Here is a 16,576-nt window from a genome sequence, read left to right as displayed (position 1 = left end):
AAACAAGCGTTGATCTCCAGTAGAAACGAAACTATTGCAGTTTATCAACCCAATATATAGGATCATTCACATTTATTTCATTGATTGAGCGAGTATCCTGAGACGAAAAACGATTCCCGAGTGTGAAGACCAGCCAGACGTGGACCAGAGATTGTCTGCCGAACCGCTGCGATCTTCACGAACAGTCTGTGTAAGTATCTAGTAAGATACGTGAAAACTGGATTGCATTTTCAGAATTCACTCGTAAGTCGGGCGTTAGAACGAGCCGTGAACGAGACCACGAAAAGACGAGCAACCAGACGTTGACGTTCCACAGAATACGGACACGGGTAAAGATGCAAGGCGAAACAACGCACTCCTGGGTAAGTTGCAGTGCGGGCTTTGTGTAGAATCTATCTCGTTTTTCAAATAAAAACTAGTGGCAACCGAACTGTTACCGGAATATCGGCAATACACACAGCCGTGATCCGTAATACTCGTGACGATCCGTTCGGTTACAGCCATGCAACCGCTAAGCCGATTTTGATCGACGCGTATTATCCAGAAAATTGTAACATGATGTTACTTTTAGAATCTCTCCCCGAAAGAAAAGCTGCCGAAGCGATTCTTAGATTCGGATGATGGACAAAAAATCAAAGAGCCGTAAAAGAAGGCCCTCAAAAACGTCCAGTTCGAAAACTTTCCGAAAGTGATGATGGCAAGAGCACAAGTTTGCCTCCTGTGAATTCGGATATTTTAAACGCAATTGAAAAAAATATGATATAATATTAATGTGCTTCCAGTACAAAATAATGAAAAGAAAAAAGCATTTCAAAAGCAACCTCTCCAAAGTCATGCCACGATTAGAGTCATTAAAAACTCTAAATTTTCGGAAATAAAGTCTTGCACCCCTTGTCTCAGCAGGAATGAAACTTAATTTTTCCTCACTTAGTATCGTTTTCACTGAATTTATTTTTGATAGTCACAAATATAATCGTATAATATACACGCGTTTATTATTAATAACGGGTGAATTTGACCTTTCGTTGGCACACTCTAAAGCAGCCACTCGTGTCCCAACTCTTTACTTAATCCTCATCTTTAGAGAAAAAGAAAGAGCAAACAATTTCGTATCAAATTATAATTCATGATTTTCGTACGTGCGGAAGCGTGCACTCTGGCCCGTGGTCGAGAGCGTAATGAATGCGAGACGCGGTATCAGGACGAGCGATATCGTAATTGAATTGCAATTTTTTATCAAAAGAATGCCGCATAGTAACAGGAAAATTCGGGGGCTTGAGACCCCTGGTGATAATTGCGATTTTTCTTTGTTTTAATTTACACCGCAACGCCCATCCATCGCCCGCTCCCCGCACCATACGCACACTTCCATTCGCGTGTGCCTATATGCAGGTGATCGCTTCGTTACACTCCTAGTAATTTGTCAGACGATCCAACACTCCAAAACCATCCCTTTGCTCTAACTTCTTATTCCTTCTCCATAATCTCTCATTCACCATTGAGCTCCCTAATGTTTAAGAACTTAACTTAAAAGGAGAAAACATACTGGTTGCGGCCAACCGGTCGAAAGATTATGTTACGCTGCGCGAGCCTCTGGCGTTCAAGATTCGTTTGTCGCAACGTTAAAAGTTCCACCTCAAAAGCCACTGGAGCAATCCACGCCCTTTCCTGAGTTCTATAAAATGTACAACTTGCTAAAGTGAGACCTCCATGAATTAGAAGAATTGTCGATTATAAGATACAAAACTCCTACAAAAGAATTCATCGACGTAAATGATATAAGAAACTTCACCTAATCAAATTTCATCACGTTGTTATATAAATCCTTTTTTTTTCTACGCAGGAATGTTACGGATTTTCGGATTCGGAGAAAGTCAAACGCGTGAAACGACTATTTACCGATTTAGATTTGCAAAAAGTTTACATATCATACAAAGAACAAGCATCTAATCTATTAAATGAACGTATAGATCAGATACCATGTGGGCTTCCGCATAATTTTTTCTTGGATTTATTAAATGTAATTTACCGCTGAAGATCATAAAATAATCGTGTTTATTGAAAAAAGGGAAAAATGTGTTAATATTTTATGAACTTATATTTTATATATTAAATATAGATACTTGCGCACAATAACCTTTAACTGGAATTTTCTTTAAATCTTTGAAAATAAATTATCTTCAAATTTTTTAAATCAATATCCATCAAAATTACGCAAGATGTAAACTTTGATATAAAAGATTATGTTAATCTTCTTAATTGTCTGTACGCCTCTTAATTTTCTTAAATATATGTACATTCCGTGCAAAACGTTCTTGTTTTCTGTAGCTACATAATGCACAGTAACAACCACATTTTTTCGCTCGGTACGCCTCGCACGGGAAAATCAAAATATTATGTAATCTCCAATTTTCAATAAAATTATTCTTACATTGAGAAATTTAAAGTATAAAGAGAGGAGGGGGGGTGCAACTTTGCACAAGGGCAGTTATACAAATATTTCCACATATATCAAATCAATTCATTCCTTAAAAGTCAATGGCTGTTGCGCCAGTTATAAAATGCGAATAATACTTTGAATATTTTTCAGTATTTGTAGCAACCCTACAAGATTTTTGCAATCTTGCTACTTGCTTTGCAATACTGTAAGCTTTATGCAACAGCTTATGTAACAGCAAATGTTTCTGTTTGGTATGAGTGGGGTGCAAGTAAAGTATAATCAAAAGTATATGTATAATAACAAATATACATATTTATAACAATAAAGATGAAATTCAAAATCAAACAACAACATTAGAGCAAAAAATAGAACAAGCTGTGCTTGGTATAAATGTGAATTTATCAATTCTAATTACATAACTGACGTAACAATATACAAAACAGTCGTATCCAGAACGACGTTTTGTATGTCACCAAGTCAGTGTTATTTTGTTATAATTAGTTAAAAGATTTCTTGGATGAAATGGTGCGTGTGGCCACTGAAAATGAGAGAGTCCATTGACTTTGACTTAAAAAATTATGTAAAACGTTTGGCGAATCTAGTTCAAAAACCAGTGAGGGATTTCAAGAGGTATAGGCTTTTTATTCCTCCGTTCAACATATCCATCTTTGCAGTGAAGATGACTTTATATTAAATAGAAACGTTTGCTATTATTTTATGTAATAATCAGGATTAAATTGCGACTTGTGTTATGTAATTACAATTGATAAATTCACATTGATACCCAGCGCGATTTGTCTTATTTTTTTGCTCTAATCTAGTTTCTGTTTAAAGTACATATATTCAGTTTTTAAATTGTAATGCGCAATTTATACGTTTCAGCTCTTCCTTGAGTAATCTTCTGTGAAGCCACCGTGACGAATTAAAACAAATTTTTTGAGTTTCGTATGGAAATCGTTACACGTGCCATGAAAATAAATGCGTTTACATTAATTGATAAGCTAAGTAAGATGGAAAATTTTCAAATGCAAACAATACCTCTTATCCATGCATCATAGCAATGGGAATAAAAAACTCGTAAAACTCATCACGAGAAAAACCAAAAGCCTGACTGGATTATCCATTAGGCGGACTAGACGTTTGATTGCCTAGGAACCTATAATCCAGAAAACTTTCACTGCTGCTTTTTAAATTAATTTAAAACTATTACAAATTTTTATTTTCCATTAATTATTTTGAATAAAACTAAAAAAAAATAATCATATCAATCTTCTATTTATTCAAAATAAATAGATAATAATAAATAGTTCAAACAATTTCAATAAAATTATAATATTAAAAACCTTTATTTCTTAAGGTAATTCCTCTATTCTACGTATTAAAAATGACAGAAATTCTTAAAATTTTGAGTACAAATTTATAAGATAATGCATATACTGACCAACTCGTTCTATCAAAAAAAGATTGATAATTTTAAAGATAAAAAAACATTAAAATTTTTATACAAGTAATTTATACCAAGCATGCAAAAATCTCACGTATTGCAAACGTTTATTAGGGAGATCATTTTTAAAATTATCAATAATAAAAAGTAGATTCAGGTTATCGCTAGAAGAAGAAAAGTTCAACGCTCTTCTATTGCTCATCTATATTTCAATAGAGAGTGATTTAACAATATCTTTGTCTTACAAAGGTATTGTCCAAGATATTAGTCGTGAGAAAACTAAAAAAATTATCTTAAGAAATAAAATATTGTTGAGACATCGAAACCTTGAGTTATTTATTTAATAATGTTAAAAAAAAAATTTAACTGATAAATAAATTTTTCAAACTATTTAATTTATCTGTGGATACTAATTATATCTAACTCAATGAAGGAAAACATTAAATAGATGGCCTCCTGAACTATTAGCGCTTTCGGGCCCACGTTGACACTTAAGATTTGTTCGCGTCGCATGCTCCAAGAGCACTTGGATTACTTGAATCACTTTTATCACCAATCACAACATTAGTTCAAGTGATCCAAGTGCTCTTGGAGCATGCGACGCGAACAACCCTTTAATCTAGCCGTGAAAAACGTACGTAACATTGGAACCAAACCATCCCTTTGCTCTAACTTCTTATCCCTTCTCCATAATCTCTCATTCACCATTGAGCTCCCTAATGTTTAAGAACTTAACTTAAAAGTAGAAAACAAACTGGTTGCGGCCAACCAGTCGAAAGGTTATGTTACGCTGCGCAAGTCCCTCGCGTTCGAGATTTGTTGCGACGTTAAAAGTTCCACCTCAAAAGCCACTGAAGCAATCCACGACCTTTCTTGAGTTATATAAAATGTGCAACTTGCTAAGTTATGAGACTTCCGTGAATTAAAAGAACTGTCGATTATAAAATACGAAACTTCTATAAAAGAACTCATCGAAGTAAATGATATAAAAAATAGCCCCAACCCAATGAAAAGACATTACAGTTGACTTTTTCAAAACACAAAATCTACCTAAATTGTCGAAAATAAAATCTTGCACCCATAGTAATTTGTCAAAAAAAGATCCTACATTTCAAAACCATCTCTTTGCTCTAACTTCTTATCCCTTCTCCTTTGTAATCTCCCCATTAACTTGATCTCTCTGATGTCTAAGAACTTAACTTAGAAGTAGAAAACGTACTGTCTGCGGCCAACCGGTCAAAAGGTTATGTTACGCTGCGCGAGGCCGTGGCGTTTGAGATTCGTCCGTCGCGACGTTAAGTTTCACCTCACAAGCTTCACTCAACCAAATCTCCATCTCACCCCCCTGTACAGCTCCACGCCCTTTCCTGAGTTCTATAAAATGTACAACTTGCTAAAGTGAGACCTCCATGAATTAGAAGAATTGTCGATTATAAGATACAAAACTCCTATAAGAGAATTCAATAACATAAATGATATAAGAAATAGCCTCCACCCAATAAAAAGACATTACAGTCCAAACTTCTTCAAATCATAAAATCTACCTAAATTTTCGGAAATAAAATCTTGCATCCATAGTGATTTGTCAAAAGCAGATCCTACATTCCAAAACCATCCCTTTGCTCTAACTTCTTATCCCTTTTCCATTGTAATCTCCCCATTAAACATTAAACTCTCTGATGTCTACGAACTTAACTTAAAAGTAGAAGACATACTGGCTGCGGCCAACTGGTCGAAAGGTTATGTTACGCTGTGCGAGCCCCTGGCGTTTGAGATTCGTCTATCGCGAAATTAAAAGTTTCACCTCACAAGCTTCACACAACCAAATCTCCATCTCACTCACTTGAACAACTCCACGACCTTTCCTGAGTTCTATAAAATGTACAACTTGCTAAAGTAAGACCTCCATGAATAAGAAGAATTGTCGATTATAAGATACAAAACTCCTACAAAAGAATTCATCGACGTAAATGATATAAGAAATATCCTCCACCCAATAAAAAAACATTACAGTCCAGACTTTTTCAAATCACAAAATCTACTTAAATTTCCGGAAATAAAGTCTTGCAGCCCTAGTGATTTGTCAGAAGAAAATCCTACATTTCAAAACCATCCCTTTGCTCTAACTTCTTATTCCTTCTCCTTTGTAACCTCCTCATTAACTATTGATCTCTATGATGTCTAAGAACTTAACTTAGAAGTAGAAAACATACTGTCTGCGGCCAACCGGTCGAAAGGTTATGTTACGCTGCGCGAGCCCGTGGCGTTTGAGATTCGTCCGTCGCGACGTTAAAAGTTTCTCCTCACAAGCTTCACCCAACCAAATCTCCATCTCACCCACTTGTACAACTCCACGCCCTTTCCTGAGTTCTATAAAATGTACAACTTGCTAAAGTGAGACCACCGTAAATTAGAAGAATTGTCAATTATAAGATATAAAACTCCTATAATAGAATTCAACAACATAAATGATATAAGAAATAGCCTCCACCCAATAAAAAGACATTACAGTCCAAACTTCTTCAAATCACAAAATCTACCTAAATTTCCGGAAATAAAATCTTGCACCCCTAGTGATTTGTCAGAAGAAAATCCTACACTCCAAAATTATCCCTTTACTCTAACTTCTTATCCCTTCTCTATTGTAATCTTCCTGTAAATCATTGAGCTCCTTGATGACCAAGAACTCGTCTTAGAAATAGAAGTTAAAGTGTATTAGATCGCGTCGAGGAATGGCGGCCATCTTTCGCCGATCACACCCGCTGCGCGTGAAGCGCTGACCCGCGATCGATACCGCAGCAGCGGTGAGCGGCGGCATACACAGCCGCACGTTGTGAACGGCAATAGATTGGTTTCTAATACAGATCAACGCGTATTTGGCGCTGTTAAGCGTAATACACATGGGATATCGCATAGATTCCGTCATACTTGAGCCGCGCGCTGGTAAACAGCAATAGTTTCGTTTCTAATGCAGATCAAGAGACCACGATTGGCTGAGAGTGAAAAGAAGTGGGAGGGCCGAGAAAACCCCACGCCGTCAAAACAGTCGCAGCGAGCGACTGTCTGGTTTTATCCAGGATCGTGAGAAGTTCTCTCGTCAAGAAAACTCTTCGCGATAGTTTTCTAGTTAGCAATTATACTATCTTTAGTTTGTGAAACCAATTCAATTAGTTTATCTTTTATTCGTGAGCCCGCGGTGCTTGTGTGCGATCAGCCGCGTGGACTTAATTGCAACATCGACCGCGTTAGAGACATACGCGTAAAGACGCAAACCTGCGGCGTGCGACGGCACGTTCAAACGAGAGATTATAAGTGTAAGTGAGTGTGTCCGCGCATGAATCGAAGGAACAGCGTAATAAACGATTGTGCAGCATTTCGTATACGCGGGACCAGCATATACATTATGAAATAAACTTTGTAATATTTCAATACAACTCACGCGTCGTTATTCACGAATAAATCCCCACCCGCTCTGATATAACGTATCGCAAACTCGCATTTAATACATACTGCGCAGTTTACTAACAATCGAGCGATGCAGCTAGCTGAGACCAAAATTCAAGAAGACATGGGAGGCCAACGCCGACGCAGCCAAGGCGTTGAACATCTTTCCACATGACTGAGAGAAAGGGCGAAGTAGCGTGGGTACTTTGTGCGCGGCCAATCGGTCAAAAGGTTATGTTACGCTGCGCAAGTCCCTGGCGCTCAAGATTCGTCTGTCGCAACGTTAAAAGTTTCACCTCAAAAGCCACTGGAGCAACTCCACCCAACCCGTTCCTAAGTTCTATAAAATGTACAACTTGCTAAAGTAAGACCTCAAGGAATTAAAAAAATTGTTGATTATAAAATACGAAATCCCTACGATAAAATTCATCAACGTGAATGATATAAGAAATAGCCTCCACTCAATAAAAAGATATTACAGTCCAGACTTTTTCAAATCACAAAATCTACCTAAATTTCCGGAAATAAAGTAGTGCACCCCTAGTGATTTGTCAGAAGAAGATCTTACACTCCAAAACCATCCCTTTGCTCTAACTTCTTGTCCCCTCTCTATTGTAATCTCCCCGTTAACCATTGAGCTCCCTGATGACCAAAAACTCGACTTAGAAATAAAAGTTAAAGAGTAATAGACCGCGTCGGAAAAATGGCGGCCATCTTTCGCCGATCATACCCGCTGCGCGTGAAGCGCTGACCCGCAATCCATACCGCAGCAGCGGTGAACGCGGCATACACAGCCGCATGTTATGAACGGCAATAGATTGATTTCTAATGCAGATCAACGCGTATTCGGCGCTGTTGAGCGTAATACACATGAGATATCGCATAGATTCCGTCGTACTTGAGCCGCGCACTGATAAACAGCAATAGTTTCGTTTCTAATGTAGATCAAGAAGTCACGATTGGCCGAGCGTAAAGAGTTCGAAAGAGTGGGAGAGCCGAGAGAACCTCACGCCGTCGAAACAGTCGCAGCGAGCAACAGTCTGATTTTATTCAGGATCATATAAAAAATAGCTCCCACCCAATGAAAAGACATTACAGTCTAGATTTCTTCAAATCACAAAATCTACCTAAATATCCGGAAACAAAGTTTTGCACCTATAGTGATTTGTCAGAAGATCCTACACTCCAAAACCATCCCTTTGCTGTAACTTCTTATCCCTTCTCCATTGTAATCGCCCCATTAACCATTGATATTCCTGATAACTAAGACCTTGACCACGCAAGAAAAACAACAAGAATGCATGCAAAAATGCACGCAAGAAGAACAGCAAGAATGTACGCAAAAATACACGCAAAAATGCAAGCAAGAATGCACGCAAGAATGCACGCAAGAATGCACGCAAAAAGAACAACAAGAAAAACAGCCGTAAAGAAAGTTATGATGTTGAAGCTAGCAGCGGATTCGCAGCAGCAGATTCGTCAAAGTAGGGATTCTAATTCAAAATAAAATACATAAGAAACTTTGACATATAAACTCGTTATATAATTTAAACAATTTAGTAGACCTGCGCATTTTTGTTAATTGTTCTGGATAGTCTGATCTATTTAGAAGCGTATAAGTGTATTTCTTGCAGTTACTTGCTAGTTTGCCTTTATATGTCAAAGTTTCTTATGTATTTTATTTTGAATGAGAATCCCTGCTCTTTCTTCTCTCAAATTACACATATACACACGCACACATGCACGCACATACACATGCGCACGCAGGCACGCACGCAGCCATACACATGTAGACACGCTTGCTCGCAAAACAAATACGCTTCCACGCACGCACGCACACACACATGCTTGCACCTACGCTTACAACACGTACACATGCAGGACACGCGCTTATAGACATCCAGCTACATAAGATCAATTTTATGTGAAAAACGAAAAAAATTTTTTATTTGGTACGTACAGCTGTCACATGATGAAAATATTTGCTTAGTGTGCAAAATCTCTGATATATATACACAAAATGAAACCTTATTCCCCTAAAGATAATATATGCGAATAATATTGTGCAATTCAAAGTAAGATTGAAAGTTTAGAAAAAAGATTAGCTCAAATAAAATTTTTATAATTACAAATCTAGATACAAGACGATGAAAAGAGGAGTCTCATTGCACGCACGCATTTTGTAGAAATGTACTTGCGATTTCATTATATGCATTATATTGCATTACAATATTCAAAAATGTATGCAATGAGATACATTTGGGAGAGAAAAAGCGAAAACTCGTAATTGTAAAAAATGTATACATTTTTATACACGAACAGACTTAAATGTCTAGCCAGTCTGGCGATATACGAACAGGATTTACGAACAGTCTTACATGACGATGGCGGCACCATCTATCGCAAGAGTCAGCAACTATTTTTATAGAGAGACTCCTCTTTCATCGTCCTGAATCTGGATTTGCAATTATACAAATTTTATTTGAGCTAATCTTTTTTTCTAGGCTTTCAATCTTAGTTTGAATTGCACGATATTATTCGTATATGTTATCCCTAGGGGAATAAGGTTTCATTTTGTATATATATATCGTAGATTTTGCACACTAAGCAAATATTTTCATCATGTGATAGCTCTACGTACCAAATAAGAAATTTTTTTTCGTTTTTCACATGAGATTGATCTTATTCCTCTAGATTTTGGTGCGTACTTTAATTCTATAAAAGAGTTTTGCGATTCTATAAAGCTAATTAAAAAATTAGTTAAAATAAAAAATGTCGGTAAAACAGACGACTTTAGAATCCCCTTAAATTCGCATCTTCTGCGCCGAATACAAATACATCCACTTAATCCAACGGTAGGTGAAACCGGTATAGCAATCTATGGGTATAAAATATGAGTATAAATACGACATACACGCCGAACTGGACTACTGTCAGGGTATGGACACTTCCGTATATTAAAGTCAAGCTGTATTTCTGCGCCATCTGGGCGAATAGACAGATTTTTGGAACTAAAAGTTCAGGATTTCTACCCGATCGGTCATGTCATGTTATGTCATCAAGTGCAGTCAAGTGGTAAAGTCCGTTTGGAGTGGTAAAATAAGTCATATTTTTGCTTTAAAATATTTGCTCCAAGACAATCAGCCTGCTGGGACGAGTAATATCGTCCTGTGGTTTGTATTCCTCCCATCGAATTTGTAGGTGTGATTGTTCCGGTAATACAACAGTCGGGGATTAATATTTAAAAAAATTTAAATATTTTTAGGTTAGGTATGTACACATATAAATTATCTATGTTAATATTAAATATGAATAACAATTTAATAATATCATATAATTTAATCTTTTTTAATTTAATCTTTTAATCTTTTCCTTGAATATAAAACATTTGCATTATAATATTAATTTTATTTTATTGAACAATTTAACTTTAGAATAAAATGGCCAATAAAGTGGGATGGAAATGTATAATTCCACATTGCTCATCTCCTGCTAGAGCTCCTGGACATTATTTTCCTAAAAATAATCTCCTCTTAAAAAAATGGCTAGAGGCAATATCAATACCATGGATATCAAATCTACCAGCAGAAGAAATTAAAAAATGTAGAAGTTGCCATTTTAATGAAAACTCGTACATTTTTAGTTTGCATCGTAGACGATTAAAGCATAATGCCATTCCAAATCAAAATTTAATAATTAGAACAGATGAAAGTGATCAAGTTTCTCAACTTAATCAAATCCAAGAAATTTCTGAAATAATTGAAACAGTTGAAGCTGATATTTCTCCTAGTATGAATCTACCTAGTACAAGTCAAGTCCAAGAAGAAAATATCACTTTGGAAAACCATGTAAATATTGACGAGGAACAACAAACAACACAACCGTTTAATCTAAGCGTAACAATGTCTAAAAGTTCTATAAGCCGTATTCATAGACTTATACTTAGCAATATAACTAGAAAGAAGTCCTTGAATCCAATAGCGAAAGAAATGTACGATAAATGTAGAATGCTTACAAAACAAAATAATGCCTTGCGTAAGAATCTGATAAGTTACAAACAACGGCTGAAGTATGCTACTAAATTTACTACTCTTAATTTTTGGAAAAAATATTCTGCACTAAGTAATACACAAAAAATATTTATAGATATGCAAATTAAAAACATAAGAAAAAAGCCTAATTTTTTCAAAATTTTGTACAAAAATTAAATTAGCATTAACGAGTATATGATGAACATGCTTCATTATTTTTAGAAAACATAAGAATTGATTCATAATCATGGAAAACAGAAAATTTATAATAATTAAAAATTATATACATCATATACATTATATAATCCTTATATATACTACTAGAAATTATTATATATATTATTATTGTATACATCATTATTATATACATTATACAATTATGTATTATTATAAGTATAAAATAATAATTATTTTTTATACTATTGTATTAATATGATTATATGATATGTATATGCATATATAAGTTATGATTATTACATCTCTTTTTGTGTATACAAACAATATTTTATTAAATAAAAATACATTAAAAATATATAAGTGTTGATTTTTATTACATGTAATAAATTAATATAAAATACAATATTTATTATATAAAATTATTAAGCTTGTTCCTTTTTCCATATCCTAGGACTGAACATTTGCACGATTTACCTTTTCTCTTTTTCTCTTTAATATGAAAAGAAAAAGAGAAAAGCTGAAGAGTGATAAAAGTTCAATCCTAGGGTATGGAAAAAGAATAAAACTTATTAAAAAAGACTCAATTGACCGATCGAGTAGAAATCCTAAGCTTTTAGTTCCAAAAATTTGTCTATTCGCCCAGATGGCGCAGAAATACAGCTTGACTTTAATATACGGAAGTGTCCATACCCTGACTACTGTATCGTTTGTCGTCGTGAAGCACTGTCACTTTGCTAACAGTGTGTTACTCGTTCGAAACCCATACCAGATGTATTTTAAGGTTGGTATAATTTTAACGATAACATTAATATTAACTGATTTGAACACAATAATCAATGCAAAATTGTTTATGTCCTTCTTACATAGAAATTTTCTGTTTTTACATGTTTCAAGTCAACAATCTGAAATAATGTCTACAAGTTGAAAATTTTATGATGTTGAAGCTAGCAGCGGATTCGCAGCAGCAGATTCGTCAAGAATGAGAGAGAGAGAGAGGGGGGGAAAGGGGGAAAAAGAGACAAGAACGGACACACCAACATCAAGGGAAAGAAAAAGAGAGAGCGACGCAGAACCAAAGACGCCGCGAAGGGCTATTACGCCGAGGTGCCCGACAATGCCGCAGAAGAAACAAAAGACAAGGCAGACCAACGACCCGTCACTCAAGCGAGCGTTAACGACGACGAGTAAGATAAGAGAAAAGTTAAAAAATCATTAAAAGACATATACGTTATTTTATTTTAAATTTATTTTGTTTCATTCTAAATTTCATATATATATATATATATATAAAATTATTCTATTTTTTTAATTATTTTATTTGTTTACTATATTTTATTCTTTTATATATAAGTTAGAACAACTAGCGATAACACGTTAAATATTCAAAGCATTTATTTTATTTTATATTATATTATACACGTGTAAGAAATAAGATTGTATATAAAATATCGTAACGCAGCCAGATGGCACTAGCCAGCAGGCGCGCTTGTAAGGAATAGCTGAAATGTAAGTTGGGCTAGGCAAAAAGAGGGGGAACCGCGGGGACAGCGATAATACCTGAGCAGCGGGTAGGTTCGGGGATTCGAATCCTAGCGAGCGAGCTGAATAGAATAATCCGTCTAAAGTCGAACGTTAATCCGAGAAGTGTTAGTGAGACCTGTACCAGTGACTCTAAATATATTCGAAAGTTACCAAACGCCAATGACACAGCGTGTGCGAGAAAAGGAGAGGAGAAAGAGAAAAGCCTCGAGACATCCAAAGACCAGCCGAAAAACGAAGACACCCAACGTGGTGGGGCGAGAGAGCCTCGCGACGTTGGAATCGTCGCAAGTAGCGAGAGTCGCAGAGTGAGCCGCTTAGAAGCGAGTCGTTTGGAATCATCCCGCCTGGATGAGAAGTTTCGTTCCGCAATCGCGAACGGGCAAGAGAATATCTCGCGACGACCCGAGAATAATATCGCGGTGTGGACAAACGTAATCGTTTCGCCAGTGATGCAAATCGTGAACAAAGTTTATATTTTTTTAATAATTATTTTCTTTTATTAACTTCGAACCCACGGTGCTCAAGGGCAATCGACCGTGCGGACGTTAATTTTCAAACATCACGCGTTAGAAACTCGCGTGTAAAAACGCCGTGCGTGACGACGCATCATCGTCTAGACTAAGTGTGTGAGAGCATGAACGAATGTGCGAGTAATCGCGGAAAAACGATTATACGGCACAATATCATGGACGCGTCATTTCACATGTAATTTTACGCAATAAACTATATGATATACTTACAAGTAGCGAGTTGTATTATAGCGAGTTGTATTATTTCACTCGAGATCAACTCCCACCGCGTTCCACGCACGTCCGTCAACGAACGCGAACAATCGCGCGATTAAACGACAACTACGAGACGTAATTCGCTGAGCATCCACTGTGCCGAGGCACCGAGAAACCGAGGGATTTGATCTAGAATCAGCGGGACGGAGAGACGTGCTGCTGCAGGATACCAGGTCGATCGACACCGTGACTAAGGGTGTACTTCATCGGGTAAGTGACGTGATTACCGGTACGGCCCGCCCGGTGATTACCTTTCTTGTTTTCGGTTAATTAAAAAACAAGTGGCAACCGTCGATATCAAGCGACCAACAATATCTAGCTTTTAAGAGCCTTTCTCTATTAATTCCGGTTATCTCTAAAGTAACAATATCACGTCGAGTTCGGTTACAACCCCCTCCAATACCCTTCAAGAAAGAATCCCCTAATTACCCTCAAGATCTATTTCTCTTGGAATTTGTACCGGTGATCAACGACGATTCATTCGAATTTGACTTGATTAATGTCGACAACAACGACACTTTAACGAAAGAAATCCCCATTCGAGATTTCCTTGAGAACAACGATTTAACCACATTCCCTGAAATACCCGATATTTTTCATCCTTGCGAATTAATAGACATCGAGATAGAAGATATCATATTTTTAAATAACCCCTTAAGACGATGCTGGAGTGACGGCCGAACTCCGACGGTCCTGCGCCATCTTCTAAGTGGAACTAATAATGTCGATAATATCGGCATTTTTAATTCCATTATCATATGAACTCCTGCATTATCATGGTGTTCCAATCAACGAACATCGCAGCGAGACATATAGGTGCTCGGCTTTGCGTGTGTGCAACAGCAGAGCACAAGCACCGAGCAATCCATTTATTACGTATATTTTCTTCAACAAGAGAAGCTATCCAAATCAGTACCGTATACTTACAATTAGATAGGCACGCTTGGGCCATTTTGTAGATGGAGTATGCGCGAAAAAAGTTTTTGTCCGGCCTGTTGGGTTTCTCTCATTGAATAGGACATATGTACATTAAAGATACAGAGTGTCTCATTTGAAATATCCCAAGTAATGATCTCAAAAAATATTGAAAATACGGAAAAACATTTCAGATAAAAGTTGTATGAGCTAAAGGGGGACAAATAATAGTACAATAAATTTTTGAAGAAATCTATTTTTCAAAGCCATATGAAGGTTATAGGAATTATATGAATTCTTTTATATAATTTAAATCTAATTGTTCTAAATAAAAATTTGTAAAAATAGCAAGACTAAGAAATCAGTATTTTAGATTTTATAGTTTATTCTGGCATTTTTATAGAATATAAAATATATTATAAACTATTAATTTTTCAATAAATATACCGAATGTTTTATGTACTGAATAATAAGGTGAATCAATTGATGTCAATACGGTGCTTTTAAAAAAATTATGCAATTTACAAAAATAATCAAAAAAATTGGAATTGGAAATAGAACCAAGGCATGGAAAAACATTATTGATGTAAAAAGAACTTTACAAAATTCAATTTTGCAACCAATTGGTATAAACAAATTATTAAAAATTTACTCTAAAAGAGAACTAATTGCGCCAATCAATTCTACGGAAAAAATTACTAAAAAAATGTTGCAAAAATAAATTTTGCAACTAATTTGTTTATAACAATTACGAAAGCGTTATATATGTTTCTTGAGTTATTTTTCTCGTAGAATCGATTGGAGTAATCAATTTTCCTCTACAGTTAATTTTTAGTAATTTGTTTATAACAATTAGTTGCAAAATTGATTTTTGCAAGCGTGCTTTTGTCATCAATAATATTTTTTTATGCTCCGGTACCATTTTTAATAGTTTGTTTGATTATATTAGTCTGGGCAAGAACAGGTTTTAATTATTTATATAGTTTATATAGTTTATTTTAAAAATATTTAAGGCTAAATAATCAAAGGGTTAGTGAGAATGTTCGCGCGATACTCAATACGTAAGCTTCTTCCTGTTCAAATCAGCTTTACTTCAAATATAACTTTTTATTAACGATATCATAAGTGTACGATTAGCTTAGTATTAGCGTATTAGGTCCCAAAATCTTATAGTGATTTCAGCTGGGTGTACACCGGTAAAGTGGCACACTAATGCGCCCCAGACGAAATCGCTATTAGGTTTGAATTCCGTCAACGCCAATGCGTTTTCAAAAATTGTAGAGTAATGCGTAATCGTAATAATATCAACAGGTTCTGTCAACAGAAGCGAATGCAGCGAATAAGTAATAATATCGTTATGTTTATTACATTATTATTACTTATTTTCATTTTAATGGTGTACTTTGTATACCATTTTTACGTCCATTATGAACGATTCGGAAAACTAATCCGAATAAAATACCAGGTTATCCAATTATCGGTAATTTGTTTCTTCTGCTAACTAAACAAGGTAAATAAAAATTCTCAAAACATTTTTATAATTAGTTAATTTTAAAATATGTAATTATCAATATTATTGCGTGTTTAATACTCTTAAAAATTACATAAAATTATCAATAATTTTTTATGATATTTATTTCCTTTAATAGTGGCGATTGTGTGGTCTAGTCTGCACATTTGCTTTTTATGCTAAAGATCCGGGTTGAAATCTGCTCAGTACAGATTAAATATTTTTGCCATCTCTCGGGAAGATAACGTCATACTACCAAGAGTACTTTTAACAAGACCATGTTACACA

At 35.5% G+C, this 16,576-nt stretch overlaps 1 protein-coding gene across 1 annotated transcript; it reads left to right on the top strand.

Annotated features, from left to right (window-relative positions):
* The first annotated feature begins 9,931 nt into the window (after nucleotides 1–9,931).
* LOC113005602 lies at nucleotides 9,932–11,725 on the top strand. Its single transcript, XM_039446445.1, has 2 exons — nucleotides 9,932–10,598; nucleotides 10,763–11,725. Exon 2 carries the CDS (start codon nucleotides 10,769–10,771, stop codon nucleotides 11,534–11,536), a length of 768 nt encoding a protein of 255 aa, XP_039302379.1. The 5' UTR covers nucleotides 9,932–10,598; nucleotides 10,763–10,768; the 3' UTR covers nucleotides 11,537–11,725.
* Nucleotides 11,726–16,576: the final 4,851 nt, after the last annotated feature.

Source organism: Solenopsis invicta, chromosome 3 (genome assembly GCF_016802725.1).
Source record: "Solenopsis invicta isolate M01_SB chromosome 3, UNIL_Sinv_3.0, whole genome shotgun sequence".
Classification (NCBI taxonomy): domain Eukaryota; kingdom Metazoa; phylum Arthropoda; class Insecta; order Hymenoptera; family Formicidae; genus Solenopsis; species Solenopsis invicta.
The sequence above is the reverse complement of the archived record's forward strand: the minus strand, read 5'-3'. Positions and strand labels throughout refer to the sequence as shown.

What these genes read in the sequence shown, in the direction of transcription:
- LOC113005602 (XM_039446445.1), top strand. Translation starts at nt 10,769, where the DNA reads ATGGCCAATAAAGTGGGATGGAAATGTATAATTCCACATTGCTCATCT.